Source organism: Peromyscus maniculatus, chromosome 16, assembly GCF_049852395.1.
Source record: "Peromyscus maniculatus bairdii isolate BWxNUB_F1_BW_parent chromosome 16, HU_Pman_BW_mat_3.1, whole genome shotgun sequence".
In the NCBI taxonomy this organism is placed as follows: Eukaryota; Metazoa; Chordata; class Mammalia; order Rodentia; family Cricetidae; genus Peromyscus; species Peromyscus maniculatus.
The window spans coordinates 13,427,416-13,454,302 of NC_134867.1; the positions used below are offsets into that span (position 1 = coordinate 13,427,416).

The 26,887-nt window shown below is 46.4% G+C and overlaps 1 protein-coding gene across 4 annotated transcripts in view; it reads left to right on the plus strand.

Annotated features, from left to right (window-relative positions):
- Positions 1 to 26,887, plus strand: part of Armc2 (armadillo repeat containing 2) — a 125,851-nt gene that overhangs the window by 12,035 nt on the left and 86,929 nt on the right. For all 4 annotated transcript variants that reach the window (XM_042262008.2, XM_042262010.2, XM_076552386.1 and 1 more), the window contains exons 3-5: positions 1,544 to 1,616; positions 19,290 to 19,461; positions 26,649 to 26,841. In XM_042262008.2, the coding sequence (XP_042117942.1) occupies positions 1,544 to 1,616; positions 19,290 to 19,461; positions 26,649 to 26,841 (438 nt within the window). The remainder of the gene's footprint in view (positions 1 to 1,543; positions 1,617 to 19,289; positions 19,462 to 26,648; positions 26,842 to 26,887) is intronic.

Genomic DNA, 26,887 nt, shown 5'->3' on the forward strand with positions numbered 1-26,887 from the left:
TGTTTTGGTGGCTTTACAACCAAGCACTTATTATATTGCATTTTCCTCTCGGTTTCTACCTGTCTGTCCATGTAAGGAAGCTGACTTGTATTAATCTTGTATCCTGCAACCCTGCTGTAATCCATTATCCACTCAAGGGGCGGGGGTGGTGGTGTTAGATTTTGTCAGTTCTGTATTCTTTCCTACAGAGAAGATAATGCTTTCTGCAAACAAAGTTCTTTTGTTTCTTCATTTCCTATCTATCTGCCTTTTATTTCCCTGTCTTCCTGAATTAACTGTGACTTCAGTAGCTGTTGGAAAGCAGCTGTGCATGGGTAAATCCTTGCCTTACCTTCATCTTAGTGGTGAAGCTTCAGGTTCCTCTTAGAAAGCATGATGTGAGCTGTCGGGTGTTTGCGGATATTCCTTATAAGGTAGAGAAGTTCCCTCCTTTCCGTGTGTGTGTGTGTGTGTGTGTGTGTGTGTGTGTGTGTGTGTGTCTGTGTCTGTGTGTGTCTGTGTGTCTGTGTGTGTGTGTGTTTATTGATAGAATCATGGGAGTTTTCTTCAATGGTAGTGTGATGGATTATCTTGATTTTTTTTTTCAAGACAATTTCTTTTTTATTTTTTTTTTTGTTTTTTTTTTTTTTTTTAGAAGGGAAAAACGGGGCCCCGAAGAGGCCACTACAGACACCACATACCCGTGATCACGGCTTTTTCCAATTTCTTTTTTAAAGTTTGACTTTTGACCATGATTCCTAAAGTTAATTCTAGACACTGGGTAAAAAAACTCACTTTGAAATGAAGTAGTTAATAGTGACTGCCATAGCCTCAGGTAACTAGCATGCCTACAACCTGCCCCAACCTTCTGAGTGCTGGGACTGCAAGCGTCTGCCATACATTCAGTTTTAGGTAGTGCTAGAAATGAGCCCAAGGCTTTGTGCATGCCGGACAAGCACCCCACAGACTGAGTACTCTATAGACTGAGTACTCTATAGACTGAGTACTCTATAGACTGAGCACTCTACAGACTGAGTACTCTACAGACTGAGTACTCTACAGACTAAGTACTCTATAGACTGAGCACTCTACAGACTGAGTACTCTATAGACTGAGCACTCTACAGACTGAGTACTCTATAGACTGAGCACTCTATAGACTGAGTACTCTACAGACTGAGCACCCCACAGACTGAGCACCCCACAGACTGAGCGTTCTGTAAACCGAGTTGCATCTCTGCCCCTCTTTTATCATTTAAAAATTCATGTGAGGCTATGTCTTGTCATATAACTCAGGCTAGTCTTGAGCTCCTTATCCTCCACGTTCTGATGACTGGGGTTGTGGCACGGACCCCTATATCTAGCTCATTTTTCAGTATTTTTAGTCTTCCTAATAGTAACAGGAAAACCATTGACAGTTCTGAGTGTCAGAACCCGGTTAAATTGCCTTTTCTGGGTGCTTCTGCATTGAGGGCCTTTACTTGTGTTCCAGCTAGAGTTTGCTGGCACACACTAGAAGCAGAAGTCCCCCACAAACTAACTCTCTGCACCCTCTCTTCTGCCAGCCTTCATGCGTCCAGCTTTGAGTTAGCTGACTCCAGGCCCATCTCTGGCACCCGCCTCAGCCCACTCGAGCTGGTGAGTACTTGCTGTCACCACCAGTGTGGTGACGTGAATTTGGCCACAAGTACTAGGAGTCAGCACTTGTATTGCTAAGGATATTATCATGTAGGCCCGAGTGTACTAATAATTTAATGTGAGATGCCTTTACATGCTTAAATAAGATGTTTAATATCTAGTGAAATGCTTCTGTGGTATACCTGTGATTTTGTAGTAAAGAAGAATTAAAGTAATTTACTAAACAATATTTCATAGTTTTTGAGTTTTAAAAAGTTATGTATTGTTTTTGTCTTAATTATTTATAATAAAATTATGTACTTATATTTTAATATATATGGACTTTATATATTCATACATACATATATACACACACCCATAGGTAGATGTACTTTAAAATGTAAATTATATATATATGGAGAGAGAGAGAGAGAGGGATATTTGTTACCAAAAAACCCCAACCAAACAAAAATCATTAAAAATGATGTTTTTTTTCTTCTTTGTTGTCCTTACCCTGTGGGTTTCTTCTGGCACTTTCTTTTTTTTTTGGTTTTTCGAGACAGGGTCCTGGACCTCACTCTGTAGACCAGGCTGGCCTTGAACTCACAGAGATCCACCTGGCTCTGCCTCCTGAGTGCTGGGATTAAAGGTGTGCGCCACCACCGCCCGGCTTTTCTTTTGTTGTTTACTCTAGACTCCCAGACCACCTTGTCTGCGGCTTTCCTGTCCGACTTCCCCAGACTCACGTTGTTTGTGCTCGCCGCCTCCATTCATCAGACACACCCTCTTCCTGCCCTACTACTATTCCCACATAGATGCGCCGTGGCATTTGCTTAGACGGTCTCTTTTGGACGATGATCATATCAACCCCGTTCACGGCTGACCCTTGAGTTGATAAGGACCAACGATGCTTGCTTCATCTTGCCTGTATCAGCTTGTGTTTCCTTCTTGATAACAACTGTCTTGTGTTCTTAGTTTTGTATTAGTTCCATTTCAACCTCCAACTGCCCCCACCCATCCGAGTCCTCTTTGTGTGTTTGGAGACATGGGTATCCTATCACTCAGCTCACGGGAGAGCTCTCCAGAGAGGTCCTGTCCCCTCACTAGCTCTGGGTACCTGGTCCTGCTCTTCTCGTCACCCTTCACCATCATCCTGGGGGGCACCTCCTCCCTTTCCGGGGGCCATTTCTCGTTTCCTGCATCCCATGTCTGTCTCTGTCTCGTTGACTCTGCTTTGGGTCAAGTATTTTTCCCAAAGAAAGGGTGTGTGGGGAGTAAGTGATTTGATACTTGATTCCTGTTTTCCTTTTTGGGGCAGTTGGTAGGATTTTTCTCCTTGTCCCCAGTTGTTCTGGCTTGCTTTTTGTTGCTGTGATAAGAAAACACTGTTTCGGGAAGGAAGGAAGGAAGAAAGGGTTTATTTAGCTTACATGTTACATCGTCAAAGGCAACCAAGGCAGGAACCCGGCAGCAGGAACTGGAGCAGAGACCCTGAGGAGCGACACTCTGGGCTTGCTCTCCATGGTCTACTCCGCTTGCTTGCTCATAGAACCCGGGCCTACCCGCCCACAGGTGAGCTGCCCAGAGTGAGTTGGGCCCTCCCACGGCAATCACTAATTAAAAGGTAAATGACTCCACAGACATGCCCACAGGCCAGTCTGATGAAGGCAGTTCCCATCTGAAGTTCCCTCTTCCCTGGTGGCTCTAGTTTATGTCCTTGACAAGAACTAACCACCACACCCGATGATGAGCTTTGGCAATTCTGATTCATCGCACTTTCAATCGGAAATCTCCTGCCCTTCAGCTCTGGGACCTATCCTTTCATATTTAATCATGCCTCCCCCTCTAAACATTTTCTATTAACATGTGTCATGTATGCTAACAGAGTTCAGTTATATGTCCCATGCATATGTACAATGTGTATCGATCAAGCCTGTTGTTTTTTTTAAGAGTTTGTTTTTCAGGTGTGTGATCTGTTGGGCCAACTCTTCAATTTTCTGTTTCTCTTTTTCGTTTCAATTTTCTTACTTCTATTTTCTGTTTTGTACCTTATTCTTCTAACCCACCTTTCTTTTAGGCTTTTTTTTTTTTTTTTTTGTCGACTCTTTGTGGATTTCACATCATGCATCCTGATCCCATTCATCTCCCTGTCCCTTCATAACTACCCTCTACTCTTGCAATCTGCCTCTCCCACAAATAAAATAAAATTTAAAATAAAAACAAAAGACCAAAACCAAAAACAAACTAACCAACATACAAAAAGTCTCAGTGCAGAATCTGTAGTGTGACACAGTGAGTTACACAGTGTACCCTTTGGTCCATACATCTTCACTTGTACGTGTTCATTGCAATGAGTCAGTCATTGGTCTGGTTCCTTGGCCTCTGGCTTCTGCTACACCCTCAATACCGAACCTTCACTGGGACTCCTCTTGGATAGTTGGTGGTGGTCCTGTGTCGTGGTGATCCTGCAGCTTTGGGTCTGCAGGTCTGGCCCCTTCACACGCTCCAGCAGTTCATAGATGAGGTGGATGTTGGGGTGGGCCAGCTCATAGCCCTGGTTCTGGGCCTGGGTGGTAGCTGGGTTGGTCAGCCTGCCAGCTCTCCCTCACCGACACCATCAGGGTGAGCTCTCCAGCATTGCCCCTGCTAGCTCACCCACTGTAGCAGGCTGTAAGGGGCAGGGCCAGGTCACCTGCACCCACGCCACTAGGGCCAGCTCTGCTGTCTTGCCCAGGTAAGGCGCAGGGCCCTCTCTCCGGAGGGCTGCAGTTGGTGAGGTGCAGAACCAGCTCCCCCATTCTCATGGCCCCGAGGCCAGCTCTCCCACCTGCCGCAGGTGGCAAGGGGTAGGGGTAGGAGGGTGGGAAGAGGCATCTTTCCCTCACCCATGCCACCACATGGCAGACAAGGGGGCCAGTGTCAGCTTCCCTGCTCTCGAGGACCATGTCGCCTGTACCCTGCCAACAGGGTCAGCTCTGCTGCTCTGCCTGGGTGAGGGGCAGGGCCCGCTCTCCCAAGTGCTATAGTTGGTGGGGGACGGGCCAGTTCTCAGCCAGTGAGGGGCAGAGCCAACTCTGTGCAGCCCTATCCTTATTGTCTTCGGTCGTACCAGGAGCCACGGACTTCAACACAGACCACAGCTGCCACAGGGCCACAGGGCCACGGACCCAGACGTAGCCCTCGGCAGCAGTCTGGGCAGCGCAGGCCCTGTGAGGGCACATCCTTTGGACACCAACATGGTCACAGATGGTGGCCCAGCCTCTGGGGATCTGCAGGGCCCTTGGTAACAGGAGTCACAGACAGCAACACAGTCTACCATGGCTGCATCAGGGCCACAGACCCAGACATGGCCCTCGGCATCAGCCCAGGCCGGGACATCACCGTGGCCCTAGGTGGCAAGTAGGCTACCCATGTCAGCCGGTTCCTCTCTGCCCTCAACTCTTTGGATCCACCTCTCTTCCCAGCACATAAACCTTTCTGCCTCTCTCTCTCTTTCTCTCCCATTCTCCCACCATATACTCGTCATCATAATGGTGCCTGACCACCTGTTGGGGCAGGCTTGTGGTTGATCGATGCCCGCCCAGGGGTGGATCTGTAGCTGTTCTCCATGCCTCTGGGCCTCATGGTGCCACGTGGCTCGTGGTTTCTAACCCACTTATTGGGTTCTTTTCATTTGCTTTCCTATCTTTAATTCCCAAAAGCTCTCGTCCCCCAACCATTAATTTGGAGTTTTAGGTAATATTCTGTTCTTGTTTCGTGGGTGCAGAACTTTTGATATAGTTCGGTGATTTTTCAACTCAGCTCTCCCTATATAGCTCCTGTTGCAGGTTTGAGTTTGTTTTGGTTTCTGGTTTTCACATTAGAGACCCTTCTGGTGCCTGATGCTGCTTTTTGGCACATGGCTAGAATTTGGTCTATAGGTATATTAGCCAACCCACCCCTTAGACTATCTGGCTGGGCCGTGTGGTTGCTGACAGTCCCGAAGGCATTATCTTTAGGGCCCGGCCCTTCTCCAGGCTCTGTCCCAGATGGCAAAGTCTGGTTGTTGACTCTCAGAGGCCAGGGAAGAAGTAAGGTAGGGATGCTTAGCGTTTAGTACATCAATACTCAGTTAATAGCCGTGACGGTGGGACGTGGCAGTCCAGTCCTGGAATCCCAGGGTTTGGGAGGTAAAAACAGGAGGCTTCTAAGTTCATGCCAGCCTGGACTACATAGCACATTGGAGGCTAGCCTATTCAACATAGACAGTGCTTCAAAAATACATACACAAGAAAGGAAAACTCAGTTTATAGTACCTGATCCTTATCAATTAGGGCTATTATAGGGGACCCTTGCTTACTGACCCAGTTGACGAGGCCATATTTCACCCTCTCTAAAGAGTAAGCATGCCTCCTGGATGCCTGACAGCGTTGGAGGGGCCGGGTGGGGGCAGGTTTCTACAGAGAACCTCAGCCAGTACCCTGTCTTCCCCACACACCTCTGCTGGCTTCATAGACTTCTATGGAGATGGGGCCTTAGTCACATTGCTTCTCAATTTTTATTACTCTATGCATGCATGGGTGTGTGTGTGTGTGTGTGTGTGTGTGTGTGTGTGTGTGTGTGTGTGCATGCTTGTGTCTACTTGTGGCTATATTTGTTTTGATGAACTATTGGAAAGTAAGGTACAGGCATCATGATACTTCATCCATGAAAATGCTCATGAGTGTGCATCTTGTGGAAACCATAGGCAGTCTCCTCTGTAACCATGAATTGATGCCACAGCTCAGAAAACCCAACATTGCTCAACTGTACCACCAGCCCATGTCCAAGTGACCCCAGTTGTCTCAAACTGTACCTTGAATTTTTAAAATACGAATCAGAATAGCCCTGAGGAGGACCCTAGTTTTCTTATATTGCAGAAGACAAAACAAGGCCTCAGAAGTAATCTGCCAGCTGCTGTTGACACACGGCTCTGATACCTGTGGTCTTGGAAGGTAGCCGAGCATAGTACTGTTGACTTGGAGAAGTCTCTCAATTTGGGTATACTTGCACCTAAAAGTCTCTTGAGCATGGCCCTTGTTACACTGCCCTGTTGTAGGACTACAGGATGAGGTTCGATTAGATGAGATTGGGTATCTGACTCTGCTCTGGGTCTGTGAAATTCCATTTCTCTACTGCAGAATGATTGAGTATTATGTTCAAAGGAAAAATAGTCTAAGAAATTTCCACATTCAGTTAAAGTGTGAAATGTATAGGTTATATAAAGGCCATCTTTCAGCTTAAACAGTCATGAAAATTTCAAATTGCCAGTCAAGACATCCTGAAACGGCCTTGTGCTCCCCGCCCACCCGCCACCTTCTTTCCTCTGTGTCACCACACCTGTTTAAAGGAAGAGTTGCCTGTAGCGACCACTCAGTTGACAAGAAAAGGAGCACACTGAGATTCAGAGTGGTGGGAGACAGCTGTAGATGTAACCAACCGTCTTATTAAATAAGAAACACAGAAACAATGTAAAAGAGAAAGCCGAGAGGTCAGAGCTCAGAGCTAAAATCTCACCCTTCCTCCTGCTGTCCCAGCTTCGCGAAAAGAGACCTACCTCCTGTCGGTTCGTATTTTTAAAGTATGTTGTTCTGCCTTCTCATTGGTTGTAAACCCAAACACATGACTGCCTCGTCACTGTCTGAATGTACAGCCCCCTAGGTCTTAAAGGCATATGTCTCCAATGCTGGCTGTATCCCTGAACACACAGAGATCTTATGGGATTAAAGGCGTGTGCCACCACCGCCACACTCTTGCTATGGCTCTAATAGCTCTGACCCTGAACACACAGATATCTATGGGATTAAAGGCGTGTGCCACCACCGCCACACTCTTGCTATGGCTCTAATAGCTCTGACCCCCAGACAACTTTATTTATTAACATACAATCAAATTAATATTTCAGTACAAATCAAAATAATATTTCAATACAATTAGATTACCACCACATTTCCCCTTTTCTATTTTAATAAAAAGAAAAAAAGCAAAAGGTTATGACTAACAAAAGAAAAACTATATACAAAAGTACAATAACTATATACAATATATACAAGTAATAAATACCTAAACAGGTATTTGACGAATCAGAGAAAATAATTCCATTATCTATCCTATTTTGATAATTCCAAGATGTATCTAATGTACTTTCTATCCTAATTAATTTTCAACTATAACTAACTAATCTTCAACCATAACTAACTAATCTTCAACTCCCTCAGAGACCCAAGAAGGGAATAATATTAGCTAACAAAAATAAAAACAGGAAGTGCATGCAAGCAACTTCCAAAAAAATTTTGTGAGTTGACAGAAACAGCCAGCTGCCTGGGCAGTCACCTGAGGTTTCTCCGCAGTGTTGGGGCATCATCTTCAGCCTATAGGCTTAGTGTATCTGACAGACTCATTTGTGAAGTAGGATGTACACAAGGTCAACAGTTCAACCTCACATTGGGTGAGAGCAGTCCACGTACCAGAAACACCTGAATTCCACTAGTGTCCTGTCATGATTCAGGATTTTAAATTCTGGAAATTGTTGACAGTTTTTTAATTCAGCTGTCCATTCTTCTTGGCTGTGTATATATGGCTTCATCTCAGCATCCCCTTCTTCTCCACATCCCTCTATTAAATGCCAGTCTACTTTTGAGAGGCATGAGCTTTCAGCTGCTGTTCCATTGAACAACAGAATCCATCGGCCCTCTGCCTGTTAAGCTGCCTTCGAAGAAAAGGGCACTGTACCTTTTCCGGATGCGAAGGCCACTTCAGGGATGGGGCCATATTGTCCTGGCCTCAGAAGATGCCTTTTGATAAAGCCATAACCACACTTGTTTTGGCAAGAATCAGTAGTCCCTTGTTTCGTGATCTGTCTGTCCATTTTGTCCTGTTGATTCGAGGATACTTTGTTGTCCAGTGGCTAACTTTTGCCAGAATGAAAGTTGACTCCATATGCAGTTTCTTCAATGCCCATATTTTCTCTAAAGTAGATTGGTACTGCCAGGAGCCGACATGTCTCAAAAAAGAAAAATTTTCTAAGTTATTAAAACATTTTAAATGCCATATTCTGTAGATCTCTGAAGGGTTTGAAGATGACCTGTCTAAAACATCTCTGCTCAATTTTTAAAACATATCTAATATGACTACAAGTTCTATGATAATGTCTAACTACTAGCTTTCATTTCTTTATATCCTGATAGTTGATAATAATAACATTCAAGGATCAGAAATTTGCATTACATTGTTAAATGGATGGAATAAATACAATTAGAAATATACATATAGCATTTTCTAACAATATCAGTTTCAAATTTGTGTACAATATAAAACAATTCAATCCAATGTAAAGTATTTAAAACTAGTAATTGTCTTTCTCTTTTCTTTCTTTTTTTTTTTTTTTCCTTCTTTCTTTCTTTCTTTCTTTCTTTTTTTTTTTTTTTTTTTTAAACAAGAACCTTAAATCTAATCTCCTTTGCTTAGCCTTTTTCCTAACCCTTGACAATAACTTGTAACCAACCCCCCTAAATACTGAAAATTATCCCAGACCCAAAACCCATTAAAAAGACCAAAAAACCACCCGCCCCACACCACCTCTTTGGGAATGTGGGCGTCGTATTCTTAAAATTGCTTCCTGCTGGGTATGGGCGAAGTTTTCTTTATCCTGAAAGAAAAATTTTAGGTTAATTGTCAAATTCTAGGAGAGGTAACTATATCCTTCATTATCCAGTCTGTGTATAATGCCAAAGTTTAGGGTTTATCTCAAGTCCTTATTCAAGTAGTCTTTGAGACTGAATCATCTCAGCTAGTCATCTCAAAATTGCTCTGAGCATCTTGTAGTTCATAGCTGATCTGTGGATGATGTTTGTCAGCTTAATATTATTATTGTCCACGTGGAATTGTTGTTGTTGTGGGGCCCCATCTTCTTTCTGGAGACTTCAGTTGATGTTAGGCCAGGCCGTGATTTCCTGCAGAAAACTGATAAGAGACTCGAACACAAAAACATATATATGCAGCTAGCCTTTTTTCTAGAATTAGTTAGTACTCTATGTGACCATTCATATCTTAACAAAGTTTAAAATGTATATATATATTAATATAATATATATTAATCTTGTAAATTTTGATATAAAATTTATACTTTGAGAACAGTTTAAAGAATCAGAATAGAATCAAAGAGTTGAGATTAGTAATAGAATAGTCCCTTAATTAATTTTGCTTTTGTCCTGTACCATAGCAGAAAATGGCTCTTATTCTGGCATGATACAGGGAGTTTGCATTTTCCTTTTAACAACATGCTTGATTTTAAAGAAGGAGAGAGCCATTCTCCAACTCCAAAGTCAGCTTTAAATTTTAATTGAACTGGGACTGTTAGAAGACCAATAGTGTTAAATCTTTAGAGAAAAGCAGAAACAAACATTTAGGAAGACATAAAATTTTTTTTAGATAATATATACCCATACACCGTTTCACTCTGTTTCTTGGGATAGATGATTTGTCCCTTTTCTTCAGTTGTCTCATTTGTCCAGTGTTCTTCAGATTCCTTAACCTTCATTCTCCTAAAAGACAAAAACAAAAACCTTTCCCCAAGACTAATTTTGGGGATGTTTCCTTTTGACAAGTTATTATCAGATTAAATGAAAAGGCATGTGTTATTGATACAAGTTAGTTTAAATTGGATGTTCATGCTGGTTGATGAACTATCACCTCCTCTAATTAAGAGGTCTCTCTTGTTCAAATCGAACCTTTATCAATTTTGATGGTACCCACAGCTTATCTTCTCCTGTAGAAATAAAAGCAAAACCACGTCCCCAATGTAATACATACCCTGGTTTCCATTCTGAGGTCAGCACATCCTTAAAGTATATAGGCTGATTTAATTCTGTAGTTTTTTCTATTATCCAATGTCTCTCTGCAGCTGTTGTTCCTTTCTCATTGGCATTCAGAAAATTCAAAGTTAGAAGAGCATTATGCAGTCTATTTCTGGGGGTTTTTGTTACCCATTTCTGTTTATTTAGCATATCCTTTAGAGTTCTGTTTGATCTTTCTATAACTGCTTGACCTGTAGGATTATGTGGTATGCCTGTAATATGCTTTATATTGTAATAAGCAAAAAACTGTTTCATTTTAACAGAGACATATGATGGAGCATTGTCAGTTTTGATTTGTGCAGGTATACCCATGATGGCCATAACTTCTAGCAAATGAGTGATTACAGAATCAGCTTTTTTATGGGGAATGCATGCCATAAGATACTATTGCCTCCTTAAACCTTTTTAAATCCAACATTTCAATTGGAGCCCAAGTATTTTGTGTAGCTATTTGATCAGGCATCTGCTGTACTGTTACAGGATAAATTAAGGGTGACTGTGTGAAAACAGGCTTTCTTTCTGCAACCTTATGATCCCGACTTGAAACAACTTCACTGTTAATTTCTTCTGTCTGAATTTTTACAGGTTTAACAAGTTCTTCTAACGCTGTTATCCTGGCACTTAAATGGACTATCTTTTTAAATATTAAAATGTGGATTATTATAGTGATGAGGTGCATAATTCCACCAATACTAATATTATATAGTTGTTCCATTGCCAGACTGCCTAAAATTTCGAACAAAAACCAATTTTCTTCCAATGCACACATAAAACCCATTTGTTTTTTAATGTGGAAAAAAAAATTCTCTTTTAGATAGTTTCCTTTAAAATATCTGATATATTATGACTTACCAAATCTGCGTAGAACAGTAGAAATCCGAGGGGATTTTCAAAGCAGCCACCTAGTGTCCCAGGTGTAAATCCAGAGAGAGAGAGAGAGAGAGAGAGAGAGAGAGAGAGAGAGAGAGAGAGAGAGAGAGAGAGAGAAGAGAGAACGCACAAGAAAGCGTAGCCGGCTAAAGCTTAAATGCAGCCACGTGTTCCCTCTTGTGCCGAGTCAAGGCTTGGGTCTGGCTTCCTTAAGCTCCGACCACGTGCGTTGGCTTTACAGGCAGGGCAGGTCTGAGTTGTTTGTAGCACCGGCTTTAGGCAAGCTGCTCACAGACCTAGGCCCGGGCTAGAAGTTGCTACCCGGACTAGGACGCCAGCAGCTCGGACTAACAAGCCGATCGCCGCCGGCCGCCGTGTGCCGCCGCTGCCGCCGCCGCCGCGGGCCGCCTGCCGCCCTTGCGGGAAAGCGGACCTGCCGCCAAGCCAAGCAGTTTTTAATGGATTCTTGTCACGTTGGGCGCCAGATGTAGATGTAACCAACCGTCTTATTAAATAAGAAACACAGAAACAATGTAAAAGAGAAAGCCGAGAGGTCAGAGCTCAGAGCTAAAATCTCACCCTTCCTCCTGCTGTCCCAGCTTCGCGAAAAGAGACCTACCTCCTGTCGGTTCGTATTTTTAAAGTATGTTGTTCTGCCTTCTCATTGGTTGTAAACCCAAACACATGACTGCCTCGTCACTGTCTGAATGTACAGCCCCCTAGGTCTTAAAGGCATATGTCTCCAATGCTGGCTGTATCCCTGAACACACAGAGATCTTATGGGATTAAAGGCGTGTGCCACCACCGCCACACTCTTGCTATGGCTCTAATAGCTCTGACCCTGAACACACAGATATCTATGGGATTAAAGGCGTGTGCCACCACCGCCACACTCTTGCTATGGCTCTAATAGCTCTGACCCCCAGACAACTTTATTTATTAACATACAATCAAATTAATATTTCAGTACAAATCAAAATAATATTTCAATACAATTAGATTACCACCACAGACAGCGGTGTGGGGAAGAGGAAACTCCTGGAGAGAGGGGGGAGGAGAAAGGGAGTACCCCGCAGCCAGGGAGCATCTTTGCTGAAAGTGTTTGTAAAGACAGAAACAATCACCTTTCGGATTTAGAGACTTTCTCAGACTCTTTAAAAAATACCTAGCAGCCAGTGAGGTAAGACCCCAGAGAAGCCATCTACTCCTGCACTGACCACATTAACAAAACTCGTGAACCCTCTATTTCTTCTCTCCCATGTGGCCTATGCCCGCCCCCATACCTTCCTATCACCCAGAAAGCCAGGGGATGCTCAGAGTCCAAACAGCCCAGGCTCTGGGAATGATCTAAGCTGGCATTCTTGGGCCCGGCTGCTCAGGCCTTGGCACTGACCTGACTGGCTCAGGAGGGTTCCTGTCAGCACCTGGAACCTTCTCAGCCAGGGAAAGCACTGAAATTTGTTTGCAGCCGTCCATTGATGGTCGCACCCGCCTGCTATATCGAAACCCAGGTCCATCTTTTTCCTTCCTCGGCAGCCCCCTGCTTCTGCAACGGCCCTGAGACCTGGGGCAACTGGGGGAACTTCTTCCTATTCTTCTCCTGCTGCTCTATTCACTGGTATTCCAGTTTACACACACAGAAGTAACTGCCCGTTCAGCGGATTGAATAAAGTCAGTGGAGGCACGATCGTGTGAACCAATAGGAAACTGTGCCTCTGACATCATCACTGCTATAGCCTGTTTCCTTCCACCTCCGAAACACACAAAGCTCAGTTATTTAAGCCCCAGATATTCTTAATCAGCTTTGTATTGACACAGAGGAAAGACAGACACCGTGGAAGTACAGCTAATGCACTTTACACACACACTCAGCAGCCAGACTTCTGAAAGATGAAGTAGATGCGCCAGCACCATCAAAGATGGTGTGCCGTCAGGAACCCCAGCACTGCCCTTACCCCCAGGGCAGGATAGTGCTGGCCTCTAACAGCATGGATTACTGTGTCTTCAATGTTTGGCAAGAACCAAGGTCCATGTATTGGGCAAGTGAAACAAAACTTAATATATTTAAAGAAGACGGGACTCAAATGTGCCTTGGGATAGAGACAATCCAGGACAAGGAAAGAACAGTGAGTGTGTCGGACAGTTTTCCTTTGCCACTTGCGAAATGCACAGTGACGTTATAGTCGGGGTCACAGTGCTTCGAGTGGCGGAGAGTCCCAGGTACCTGTGGGTAAAGTTACAGGGTGAAAATGCACACGGAGCTGTCACATCTCAAAGATTCGGGGCCTAGGAGAAAGATTTGCTTTCTGATTTTCAAAGGTCTTGTAGTGTGTGTGTGTGTGTGTTCATGCTTTACAAGTTGCATCATGAAGAACTTTCTGAAGTGGGACCTCACTGACCCCTTTCCTGTCTTCACATGAGGTAGGGAAGACCCTGCCTTCTCCCTGGGGATCTGAGAAGTCAGGGCAGAAATTGGTCAGGAACCACGAGGCTAGGGTGAGTTGTGGCCAGCAGGAGCCCTGAGATGCTCTGCTAATTGTGTCTCTTTGGCTGGGTTGTTCAGTGGGTATAGTCTGTGTGCCCACGTTCAGAGAGTGCTATCATCTAGAACTGTCTCAGTTGGGGTTTCTGTTGCTGTGAAGAGACTCCGTGACCATGGCAACTCTTATAAAGGAAAGCATTGAATTGGGGCTGGCTTACAGTTTGGAGGTTTAGTGCATTAGGTGGGACATGGCGGTGTGCAGGTAGACAGGGTGCTGGAGAGGTAGCTGAGAGTTCTACATCTTACACAGGCAACAGGAAGTGGAACTGAGACAGTGGGCACAGCTTGAGCATACATGAGACCTCAAAGCCCACCTCCACAGTGACACACTTCCTCCAACAAGACCACACCCACTCCAACAAAGCCACACCCCAGCAGTGCCACTCCCTATGATATTATGGGGGCCAATTACATCCAAACTGTCACAAGAACCTCCTAGCATCTGGCCTTCTTGGTGTCCTTGATTGTAGCCAGTCACTGGTTATAACTGCACAGTAAAGCCTGCTGGAGGTCGGGCTTTCAAAGGAGAGTTTTAAACATATTTGTAATGTTCCCTGATTTCCAAAATCACCGCAATTCGTAAGAAAAATAGTAATAATGTTCTTCATAAAAGTCATTTTGATGTACAAACCACAAGGTGGGTGCTCTCTCTCTCTCTCCCAACATGAAGACATTGCTGGGCTTTGATGTAATGTAGTAGAAGCATGCCTACTTAGCATTCGTGGGCCCTGGGTCCTATCCTTAGCACTGGGGAGAGAAAGAGGAAGAAAGGGAGAAGGCAGGAGAGAGAGAGAGCGCGAGAGTGAGAGCGAGAGCGAGAGCGAGAGAGAGAGAGAGAGAGAGAGAGAGAGAGAGAGAGAGAGAGCGGAGAGACTGGGGAGACGAGACAGCCCATTTGGTAGAGTGAGTGCCATGCAAGCATGAAGCCCTGGGTTCAATCCCCAGGCATGGTAGCATGCATTCGTAATCCCTGGGCTGGGGAGGGAGAGACAGGATGATCTCTGGGCCTCACTGGCCAGCCAGTCTAGCCAATCAGCAAACTCTGAGTTCGATGAGAGAAAGTAAGGTGAGTAGGAGTCGGAGAGATGGCCCAGTGGTTAGGAGCACTGGCTTTTCTTCCAGTAGGACCTGGTTTCCATTCCCAGCACCTACGTGGTGGCTCACCACAACCTGTAACTCCAGTTCCAGGGGATTTGACACCCTCTCTAGCCCCAGTGGGCACCAGGCACACAAGTCGTATACAGATATCCATGCAGCCAAAACATCCATGCACATAGATTTGTTTTAGGTTAATAAAATAAGATGATAAACAACTGAAGAAAACGTCTGACATTGATGTCACACACAGCACATATGCACACATGGAAGGGGAGGAAGGAACGGAGGAAGAAAGAGAGGAAGGAAGGGAAGGAAGGGAGGAAGGAAGGAAGAAGGAGGAAAGGAAGGAAGGGAGGGAAGGAATTGTAGAATCGTTTCATAATTTTTTTTTTTGCATACATTCCTTTGCATGGTCTCAGTAGCCCAGTGAGTCACATATTCAGATGGGACAAATAGTGTGTCAGGGCCAGTAGTAAAATGGAATTAGGTTTCCTTTATATAAACAGTTACTAATTTTGCACTAGGAAATAATACTTTTGATGGAGAGCTGTAACGGCCCTTTGTCTCACCTCCCAGGGGTAATTTGGTTATCTACTTGGAGGAAGTGAGCGGTCCAGACTGCATGTCCCCTTTAATGGGCCATTTCCTTCGGTCTCCCGAACACTTGCGGCACTTCAGGCACCCATGTAACACGTTGTTTGTTTTCGGTACGTTATTTGGCAGACTTCTTACACCTGGTTTGAGCTTCAAGGGTTAAGTCGGTTATCAGTCGCTGGTGCAAAACCCCGAGCAACACAGCTGAAGAGAAGAATGTCTTTTAGCTCACAGTTCCCGAGCTCTCGGTCCACAGTCACTGGGCTCTGCTGCTTCTGGGCCAGGCTGAAGCAGAACATCCCGACAGGAAGTACATGGCAGAGGAAAGCACTCTTCATGGCCGACCAGACACTGAGGAGACCCCCTGTGCTAGCCACGCCCCTCCCCCTTTTAATTCTTTCCGGGCCCCTGGCTTGTGGGGTGGTGCCACCCAGATTCAGGACAGGTCCTCCAGCCTCACAGGCACACCTAGAGGAGCGCCCTGTTCATCCAGGTGCTTTTCAGTTCCACTGAAGTCAGCAGGCAGGTTGGCCACACCTCCAAGTACAGGTATTTTGACACAAGAAGACAATGCTGCCCTTCAGCATTGAATTATACTTACGCCTTTTGACTTTCATTATTATATATGAAGTGTTCATTTTCCTATGTTCATTTCTTTACTCTTCTGATACTACCAGCCTCCTGCAAAAGTCACACTCTTAGTATTATTTTGCAATAAATTGGTGAGATTAGTCCAGGCGGTGGTGGCACACGCCTTTAATCCCCACACTCGGGAGGTAGAGACAGGTGAATTTCTGTGAGTTCGAGGCCAGCCTGGCCTACAAAGTGAGTTCCAGGACAGGCTCCAAAAGCTACACAGAGAACCCCTGTCTCGATAAACGAAAAAATAAAATAAAATTGGTGAGATTAAAACTTAAAGGGGCAATGCCCTAAACAAATATGCCACTATTTGGTGCAGATCATTGAGTGTGGATTTCTCAGAATAGACCCCTCAGAACTCAAGTCTTTACTGAGGCGAGACCAGAGGCCTTGACTCTGGGGAATAATTAAAAGCAAATGGGAGCCAGTGTGGTACAGGCATGAGCAGTGTGCACAGGGAAGGGGGGCATTAATGAGCTCTTGTTCAGAAGCTGAGAAGGGTCCACTCTCTCCAAATCACAGCTGAACAAACTCAGAAGCCATGGCCTTCCAGTTCTCAAAGCCAATAGAGACTCGCTGTTCCCTGACGCACCCTATCGACCATGCTGAATATCTTATGTCCCCTTCCTCCGTGCCTTTCAAAGATTGCCTTCTTCTAAAACCATTAGACTGTTTTTTCTTTTGTTCTGGTTTATAAACTGATTCTGGATGTAAAGGGACAAGAAGAAATAGAAAATATTTGGGAGAATATCATTTTGATTTTTAAAACTTTGTTTTGTTTGTTTGCTTTTTGAGATAGAGTTTCTCTGTGTAACCCTGACTGTCCTGGATCTCACTCTGTAGACCAGACTAGCTTCAAACTCACAGAGATCCGCCTGCCTCTGCCTCCTGAGTGCTGGGACTAAAGGTGCAGGGCACCACCGCCCGGCTTCATCTGAAGTACATACTGAGCAGAACTCAAATACAGATGCCTGTGCTCTGTTTGTACGTGTGAGTATTTGAGAGGATGTGTGTAGTAGTGAACTCAACCGTTACCCCCAGAAATGATCTGATATGGATTTCCCACTGGATTTTTAAAAGATTGGATGATCAACCCTTGGGTAGAGCTTCTTTCCTGTCTTGCCGAAGCGACTGAGCCGTCTCCCTTCGGTGGGTCTGACTGGAGTTTTAGAGGCACTCGCTGCTGGGGGGCTGCTCTTCCCGGGCAGATAATGTTGGAATCAGGGACAGCAGGGTGACCAGGTCACACTGACCCTGGGAGCTTCTGGCTTTGGGTGGAGGCCACAGACCTATGGAGGGTAGGTCACAGGGAGCTGTGACCGTCGGAGAGATTGGGAAAGGCATATCTTAAAGATATTTAAAAAGAAGTGTGTGTGTGTGTGTGTGTGTGTGTGTGTGTGTGTGTGTGTTGGGGGGGGGGGAGTGGACACTTGTGCCTGTAATCCCAGCACTTGGCCCGTGGAGGGGGAAGGAGAGTTTGTGAAACACTGTCTCAAAAAATAAATAAAATAAAATAAAAAAGGGGCCGGGAAGATGGCCCAGTGGATAAAACGCTGCTGCACAAGTGTGAAAACCTGTGTCCAGACCTCCAACAGCCTTGTAAAAGCCAGGCTTGGCAGCCCCTGCTTGTAGCCCCAGCACTGTGGGACAAAGATAGGCAGATCTCCAGGGCTTGCTGGACAGCCAGGCTAGCCAAAGTGAGCGCAGGGGTCAGTGAGAGACCTGTCTCCTCAAAAATAGTGTGGAGGACTGATTGAGGGCGACGTCTTGTGAAAAACCTCTGCTCTCCTCTCTCTCTCTCTCTCTCTCTCTCTCTCTCTCTCTCTCTCTCTCTCTCTCTCTCTCTCTCTCACACACACACACACACACACACACACACACACACACACAAACTCCTTAAAGGAATGGGAGTTTTGCCGTTACTGTTATTTTCTGGAGGGTGTCTGCATCAGAATTCTTGAGACTAAAAGTAAGCATTTTTATATAATAAGTATAATATAAATTCTTAGTTTTATGCTTTGTCATTCTTTAATCTGAGTGAATCTAAAATTTAGGTGTCCCTACAAAATGCTTTTGTGGAGTCCAGGATGTGTACCAGGGCTTAAAGAACACATCAGTACCCAATAAGTGTGTTTCTTCTTTGTTTTGTTTTGTTTTGTGAAAGGGGTCTTTGTAGCTCAGGCTGGCCCCAGACTCGAATTCTCCGTTGCAACCTTCTAAGTGTTAGGTTTGACCTGAATCTCCACATGCAGTCCAACAAGTGTTTTCTCAACTAAACTGAGCACAACACTGTGGGATATTTGTACACCGTGTGAAGATGTATTGCTGTGATTGGTGTAATAAAAAGCTGAGTGGCCAATAGCTAGGCAGGAGTTATAGGTGGGATTTCCAGGGAGAGAGAGGAATCTAGGCACACAGGAGAAGCCAGGAGACACGGAGAGGAGACCGGAGGTGCAGGAGATAATGCCATGTGATAGAACGTAGATTGATATAAATAAGTTATAAGAGCTAGTTAGGAACATGCCTAAGCTATAGGCAGCCCCTTCATAATTGATAAGAAGTCCCTGTCATTATTTAGGAGCTGACTGGCAGGGCAGAAAAAGACTCTTTACACAATACACTGCAAAGTGTGCTGAATACATCATATTTACCATTACAGTCTCTTGCACAGATAACTTGGATTTTATAAATCATATATGCTTAGCTGTGTGACAGAACAGCTCATAGGATGCGCTGATAAAACCAAAAAGTGTGTGTCTGAATGTGTGTCTGTTTATGTGTGTGTGCATGTCTGTGTGTGTGTATATGTGTGTGAATGTATGTGTATGTGCATGTATATGTGTGTGTGTATGTGTGTGTACATGTATTAAGTGAATGTGTGTGTGTGTGTGTGTGTGTGTGTGTGTGTGTGTGTACATATGATGTTAATTATGATGGGCCAATGAGATGGTAGACCCAGAGGCTACGGTGAAGTCGAGCCCAGGCACCTGCTGGGGTAGGGCCAGCTCCAGGGTGGTGGTGGTAAGCCTTATTTGAGAAACAGAGACTCATGCCAATTCTTCAAAAATCTCTTTGCAGAAACCCAGAGCTCCAGCATCTCCCACCACGGAGGAGGATGCCTGTCCGTCCCTCCCGAAACCTCCCCTGGACCCTGTGAAGATAAGAAGGATAAGTGGTGGGCGGTCGCGCTTCTACAGGGCTGCGTCCCAGGGAACTCTTCTGCCTGACCGATCTCCTGCTGCTGCCCCCTGTAAGGCCCTGTAACATCCTGCAGACCCAGACAGGCATACTTCTTGAATTTGCACACACAAGCTATTTTTTATGTAGTTTTTCCTGCCCTTAGATGGTTCTTATATAAACTTAGACCTTGTTAATATCAGCTCAACAGTAGCTAAGAAAATTGTTTATGTATTTCTTTCTGATTGTTTATAAAGAATATCTAAATGTCACCCCTGGTGGGGGAGCATTACTCTGTAAAAAAAGAATATTAGAGTGGTTCACATATCAGAAAGAAATAATGTTCAGGGTAGAGGGCTTTTTGTTTTGTTTTTGTGGGAGTTTTTGTTGTTGTTTTGGGGTGGGGTTTCGAGACAGGGTTTCTCTGTGTAGCTTTGGAGCCTGTCCTGGATCTTACTTTGTAGACCAGAAACTGGCCTCGAACTCACAGAGATCTGCCTGACTCTGCCTCCCAAGTGCTGGGATTAAAGGCGTGTGCTGCCACTACCACCTGGCCTAGTAGAGTTTTTAAAAAGTTGATAATTTCATCAGAAATCACTGATAATTGGGCCACTGAAGTGGCTCAGTGGTAAGGGCATCTCCTACCCCACCTAACAACCTGAGTCTGACCCCAGAAACCCGAGTGGTGGAAAGAGAGAACTGAGTCCTGATGGTTGTTCTCTGACCTCCAGACCTGTGTCCTGACCCCTTGAGTGAGTATGCACACATACAATAAATAAACCAAAATATAAAAAATATTTTTAAGAAATGAATGAAAATTGTGAGTCTCATAATGCACACCAACCCCACCTTTAAAGATTTCGATCCTTGTGAATATGGGAGTAGAAGTCGAATGGGACTTTTATCCTTGCTGTACAAGTACTGGCCGTGTACCTAGACCCACAAGTGGGGGCTAGAGATGCCTCCTCATGAGAAGTGTAACAGGTGGACAAACTCTACCCAGGCACACTGAGGGCTCCCAAGTGTAGGGACAGAAGGAATGGTCGGTGGATGGCAAGAAATTTGGTGGGTAACACTAACATTGGAAAACAGTGAAGTAAAACACAGGTAATGAGAACGCTCAGGGTCTGGAGCATGCAGGGTGAGCTCTCAGGATCTGGAGCATGCAGGGTGATCTCTCAGGTCTGGAGCATGCAGGGTGAGCCCTGGGTCCAGACTCCAGTTGCTGAGTGTGTTGGAGTCCTACTACAAGCTGTTTCTTCCTGTTTGTGCTCACTGGTGTAGAAAGCTGTTAGCAGAAGCTGGTTGACCTGGGCCTTCCTCATGAGGGATGGATGAAGAGGAGTTGGAACACTGTGACTCGGGTGGTCCAAAGCATCCATGGGGCTGCACGCCTCCATCTGAGCATCGCGTTTGACTTGCGAGCTCTTCTTTTAGATGACTGCCGACATTTAAATGGTAGCAGGATCTCACAGTAGGAGCCAGATTTATGGCGTCTTGTGAAAAACCAGATGTGGTGGTACTCTGTCTTCCGTAGCAGAATGATCGGAGCTCGGTGGTGTCCACACAGCCTGGGGTGGGATCATCAGATCACATGTACCTCACCTCACTTCACATACTCCCCCATTGGGTGATGGTTATGGAGGAAGAGGAAAAATGTATGAGGAAGTGTGGGAGCGTGCGTCACACCATGATGCCGTAACCAAGTAGATCAGGTATCTGGCAGCTTGCTCTCCCGCTTTGTGTGTCTGTTCCGATACAGTCTGTTTCTTGTTGAGCCCCTTTCCGAGTGCAGGGTACCATTCTAGACCAGCAAGTCCTGTCCTCAGAGAACCTCCAGTTACGGATGGTAAAGAAACGATGTTAGAACAAACGAGTGAGGGGGTCTCACAGGATGTGAAGAGGATAAAGAACATAACAGGGTGGCAGGTGACTCTCCTGTCCTCTAGCTCAGGGGCCTTGTTAAGGTGCCTTGAATGGACAACCTGTGGTCAAAGTGTCCACGTTGAAAGGACAGACAGGCAGAAAGGCCCGATCCAGGAGTGAGCTCAGGAGCAGAAGATGGCCATCCATGGGAAGGTGGGGAAGCTGGAGTTGGAGGGCCGTGCAGGTCCTGGGAACATGGACGGGGCCCCGGCTTGATTCTGCCTTCCATGAGTGGCCAGGACGACCATCAAGGCAGTGACACCGTGGTTTCTGGTTTTAGGTGAACAGCAGATCTCACAAGAGCATCCCCCGGGGAACTTGAGTCTAACGTATAGAAATGATCCCGAAAGTATAGTCTTCCCGAGGACTCGGTCCGTCATTCTGCTTCTTGGATCCAGTGTCAGGGCAATCGAGCAGAAGAGATGGGTAACTGCAGGAGGGAACTCCAGACGCAAGGTCTCCTACAGATGAACTTGTCTGTACCTGAGTTCACCGCTTGCCCACTTGTCCCTGTTGGTGTGAAGGGGACCAGGGAGCGAAGCCTTCCCCCTGCCCCTGTCCTCAATGCTTTCCCCTCCCTGCTGTGGGTCCTGGCCCTGGCTTGAAGGCCACAGCACCCCAGTCCCTGGCCGGAAGCCACCGCCCCCCAACCACCACCACTGAGGCGGGTCTTCATTCCAGCTCTTTACGAGGTCTCTTTGGCCATGACCCATATCTCTGGCTTCTGTGTCTACTCTCAGTAAGAAGTCATTGTCATTTAAAAAGTGCACATCAATTTTTAAAAATGACTGGGACTGCCCCACCCTGGGATCCCTGTCATTTCTGCAGATGCCATTCTCTCTATTGTCTAGGAAAGGTGCTTTGTTGGGTCACTGAGGCCCCAAAGCCATCTGAGCCTGGAGACCTAGGGTGTGCCTCTCCCTGGGTGTGAAGGCATTTGTAGCTGACACCCGTGGGTGGGGCTTGGGTGTGATGACTTGGAATTCCTGGGTTGAGACTAGGAAAGGGGCCTAGTCTTGTGTGGTTATCCTCAAAGGTACACTTAGTGTGGAAGGCAGGTTTGAATAGGGAAGTGGTGACCAATAGCCGACCCCCTCCCCTCCCCCTGTTATCCAAACCAGAGGCCTCAGGGCAGACGCTACCGTGTCCCAGTCCCTGTCACATTTTCCGTCACCACGCCCTCTGGAGCTCCCGGGGAGGGATGGAGTCCGTGTCTTCCTCTTCTGCCACTCCCAAAGCCTTTACCACCTCTTGCCTCACCCCTGCCTTGCTCCCTTTAGATTTTTCCTCAGCCCTTCAGGGGGTTGCAGGGTTTCAACACAAGACCTTGGGAACCGTCAGCAGAGTCTGGAGACCCCAAGCTCCTAGTCACTGGTGCTGTGAGCAGACGTCCTACCCCTTCAATCCCGAGGACCGTGAGAAATGTTCGCATTCTGCGTCCCTAGAGCACTAAAAGGCGCAGAAGGGAATACACCAGATAGCATCACCCCTTGTTCAAAATCCTTCAGAGGACCTCTGTGCCTCCAAGAATGATGATCACGCTGGGTTCCAGACAATTCCAGAGGATGCTGCTGGCAAAGCGTTAACAGCTGTTCCTTGGAAATAGGTCCAGAGTTCAGGCAAGTCAGGAAGGCACTGCTCATTCCTGGCCATTGTGCTTTCTAGAGGGCAAGCAAACCATTCCAGACAGGACAGAAAGCTACTCAGTGTTCTTTCGGCCCACGTCCCCCAACTTGACCTGGCTGTGGAGTCTCTCAAGAACCCAGTTGGGCACATACTAGTCTGTTCTAGAAGGCAGAAAACCTTTTTCGTCAAGGTCTGGACAGTAAGTATTTTAGGTCCTGGTGGTCCATTCCATCTCTGTCCAATATATTTAACTCAGCCACCATAGTGTGGAAGTAGCCATTGCTGATTTATGGCTACTGATTTTCATTAGTCATAATATATCGTTGTTCACTTGGCTCCCCCAATACCCAGCCCACCCCACTCATCCAAAATTATAAAAGACCATCTTTATTTGGCAAGTTACTATAAAACACGAGGCAGAGCAGATTTCCTGGCCTCTGCCCAAGGGGATGGAGTCCCAATTCCTTTGCAAGCACATCTGTCGTGGCCTGGCTCTGGCCTGATCTGTCCCAGGCCCTTGCCTGTCCTCACGCATCCTGGGAGCTATGGACCTCAGAGCCTGTCCACCAGCAACCTACTTCTCTCAGCGAGGCCCCGCCCACTCAAAGTTCCACACCCTCCCAAAACGGTTTCCAGCTGAGAACCAAGTGTTCAGACACACACCTTCAAACCCTAACCACGCACCCCCAGGAGCGCTCTCCACCCTCCGTCCCCCGCCCCCCCCCCCACACACACACGCAGCTGGGTCAAGCCTTCAGCAGGACCCATGGTATTATTTGCTGGGCTCAGTGCAAAAGACAAATCTGGAGAACTTTATTTACAATCAACCCTTTCAAGGAGAGAACGGCAGGACATCAAATGGAGCAAGGCGCCCACCTGCCTTACAGGTCATGGGCATGCTGGAAAGCCGGCCTCAACCCTGGACTTAAGCTCCTTTTTAAAAAAGTTGTCTGTTTCCTGTTGACCCTTCCAGATGCTGCCGAGACCACATCTCCTCTCCACACTTTCCCAGATCAATTCCCAGCTCCTCACTTCTCACTGTCAGCTCGCTGCCTGTCTAGAACATTTATTTATATTTTATATCCACACCTCTGCCTCTCTGTGTCCCCTCCTGGATCAAGCAGCTCCAGTGTGCTTTCCTGTGTGCAGCATGTCTCAGACAGAGCTGTCCCCTGTCCTAACCCCGAACGGAGGTTTCTGTCTCCTCTTGAAGTGGCCCATGGTCCGCAGTGGCCTACAGGTGTCGCACGCACGTGTGTATCAAGGGCACCGAGAATCATTCTGTGTGCTTAGGAGTTTTGTTTGTTTTCCTGATTTGGGCTTTGTTTGCTTGCTTTTTTAAAATATACATTTTATTTTTTATGGCTGTTTTGCCTGCATATGTGCCCAGTATCCCCGGAGCCCAGGAGAGAGTGTCCGGTCCCCTGGAACTGGAGTTACAGATAACTGTAAGCCCCCATGTGGGTGCTGGGAATCAAACCCAAGTCCTGTAGAAGATCAGTCAGCGCTCTTAACCACTGAGCCGCCTCTCCAGTTCTGCTTGTTTGTTTTCTGAGACAGGGTCTTGCATTATAGTCCCGGCTGTCCTCAAACCCCATACAGAGGCCAGGCTAGCCTTGAACTTTGAGCGATCCTCTTCCTCCGCCTCCTGAGGGCTACTATTGTGTGTGCGCCACTGTGACTGGCTGTGCTCAGCTTCTCCGTCTGGAGTCAGAGCAGGTGTCAGGCCAGCTCCCCGCTGTGGGATAATAACACGTTCGGTGCAGCGTTGTGCGGACAGGGGAGCCCGGCTCCCCGTCTACGGTTCTGCTGTGTTCCCCTCTGGAAGGTCAACGAAGGCTGGACTTTTTTCTGCACCGTCTTGTGCAGCACCTGACATGCAGTGTTTCTTAATAAGTATGTGAAGAGTGAGTGAATAAAGAAACTGCTAAAACCAGAGGGAGAGGCTGAGAGGTTTCTAATCTCAACCAGTGTGTGCTTTGTAAACTGGAAGTACAGTTGTTTAAGGCGGTGTGGCAGAGAGGCCCAGGCCAGAGAAAGGGTTCTCGCGTTGCAGTGGTAATAGCACTGAACTCGAGTTCCGAGGGAGCCAACACCATGCACGTCACTGTACTAGGCCCCAGCAATCAGTTCTTACCGTGTGCCGGGCACGGAAGTGACTGGAGAAGGTGGGAAAACCGAGAGCTCCGAACACCTCTCAGAGCTGATGCTCAGGTGGCCGCCCTTGAACCGGGATGGAATGGAGACCAAAGGCCTCGCCCCCCCAGACACAAAAGCCCTGAGCCAGGCAGCTGTGGGCGGGGACCCAGAGGCTCCACTCTCTGGTGCCCTTGGATCACTTGACATCACTTTTCAGTTCTTATTTTCTCACTTCAGCCGGTCTTTAAGGCTCCTCACAACCTCCCAGTGCGGTGTTTGAAAGCAGGGCGGGCGGAGGGGCTTTGTTGTTACTGGCTTCCATCTGTTTGCTGGTTTCTGAATAAGGATGGAAAAACTTGCAAGTATTTTCCTCCGTGAAGCTCACTCCATCCCCACCCCCACCTACACCAGGGAGGTCTATCGGCGCCTCCCTTTGGACACAGACTAGGCCAGCGGCAGGTGGATGACAAGCTATTCCCCATGTCCCTTTGCTGACAGGGAAGTTGTATTTTCAGTGTAAGAACCTGTGTCCCGAAACTCAGCGTGCATTCGTTTTGGAGGTGGGCTGTGTTCTTGGAGCCTGCCTGCCCCTCTTGAGGAAGCCTTCTTAGAGGGTCACATTGTTACTGCCCTGGGACCTGGGACCAGCTCTCTTCCTCCAGGGCCTCTCCGCAGTTCCTCTTCCACCAGCCTGGGCACACTCCTGCCTCAGACCCCCTGCGCAGGCTGGCCGCCCAGCTCCAAACATCATCATCCTCTCGACTTCCTTACCCTTATCCTCCACCCCTCGTTAAAATTGTTTCAGTCTCCCTCCCAATCCCCTTCATCCTTTTCCACTGTTCTTCTGCTTGTTCTTTGTTTGCCCTTATCAACACACATTGTGTGTTTTGTTTTTGTATACTACTTATTAAAAGACCCATGTAAGTCCTATGAACAAGGAAATCTCTGTCACTGATGCACCACTTGTACGTGATACTCTATTAATTATATTAACGGGTTTTTTTTTGTTGTTTTTGTTTCTTTTGGCTGTTCAAGGTAGGGTTTCTCTGTAACAGCTCTGGCTGTATTTTGTTTTTTTGACACTAAATCTCTTGGAACCTAGAACTTGTTATACAGTAAAGGCTAACTCTGGACTCCTTATCTTCTTCCCTTTATCTCCCAATTGGCTGGGATTACTGGTGTCTGCCATCACATTCAGCCATAAATCATTTTTAAGTGGAAAAATGCTAACATTGTGTTTAGGAAGAATTATTCTTCGGGGGCGTAGGAGCACTTAGTGGGATTGGTAGTTCAAAACCTTAAGTGCCTGTGTTTCCCTTCAGGTAGACGTCAAGCCAATAGAGTTAATATCCTATTCATTTTTTTATCCCCAGAAATGATGGTGCCGAGCCTAAAACTGTAGGAGAGTTTAATTGTGCTCAGAGAGGTTTTGGCCATAAAAACTCCAAACTTGATTACAAGCCATGGTAACTTTTATATAAGTCCGTAGACTACAAACAAAGCACTGAGGGGCAGCAGCCCCTGAAGTAAGAAAGGTGCTGAGAGACGTTCCCTTCCTTGCCATTGCAGCAAAGACCACGGAGGACTCCAAAGAGACTGTTTCCGTGGAGAATTCTGCGGCAAAAATAAATGGGACTTATTTAACAGCATCAAATGCCATTGGTCATTTAAAGAGTCACCCACCCCAACGTACTTACGACCAAGGCTTCAGAGAAACCAAAGAAGTGTCCAAGGAACCATCATCTCATCTCCGGAGCGGCGGGTCAGTATTCTTCGTCATGGGTTTTTGGGTGAGGGTAACTATTGTC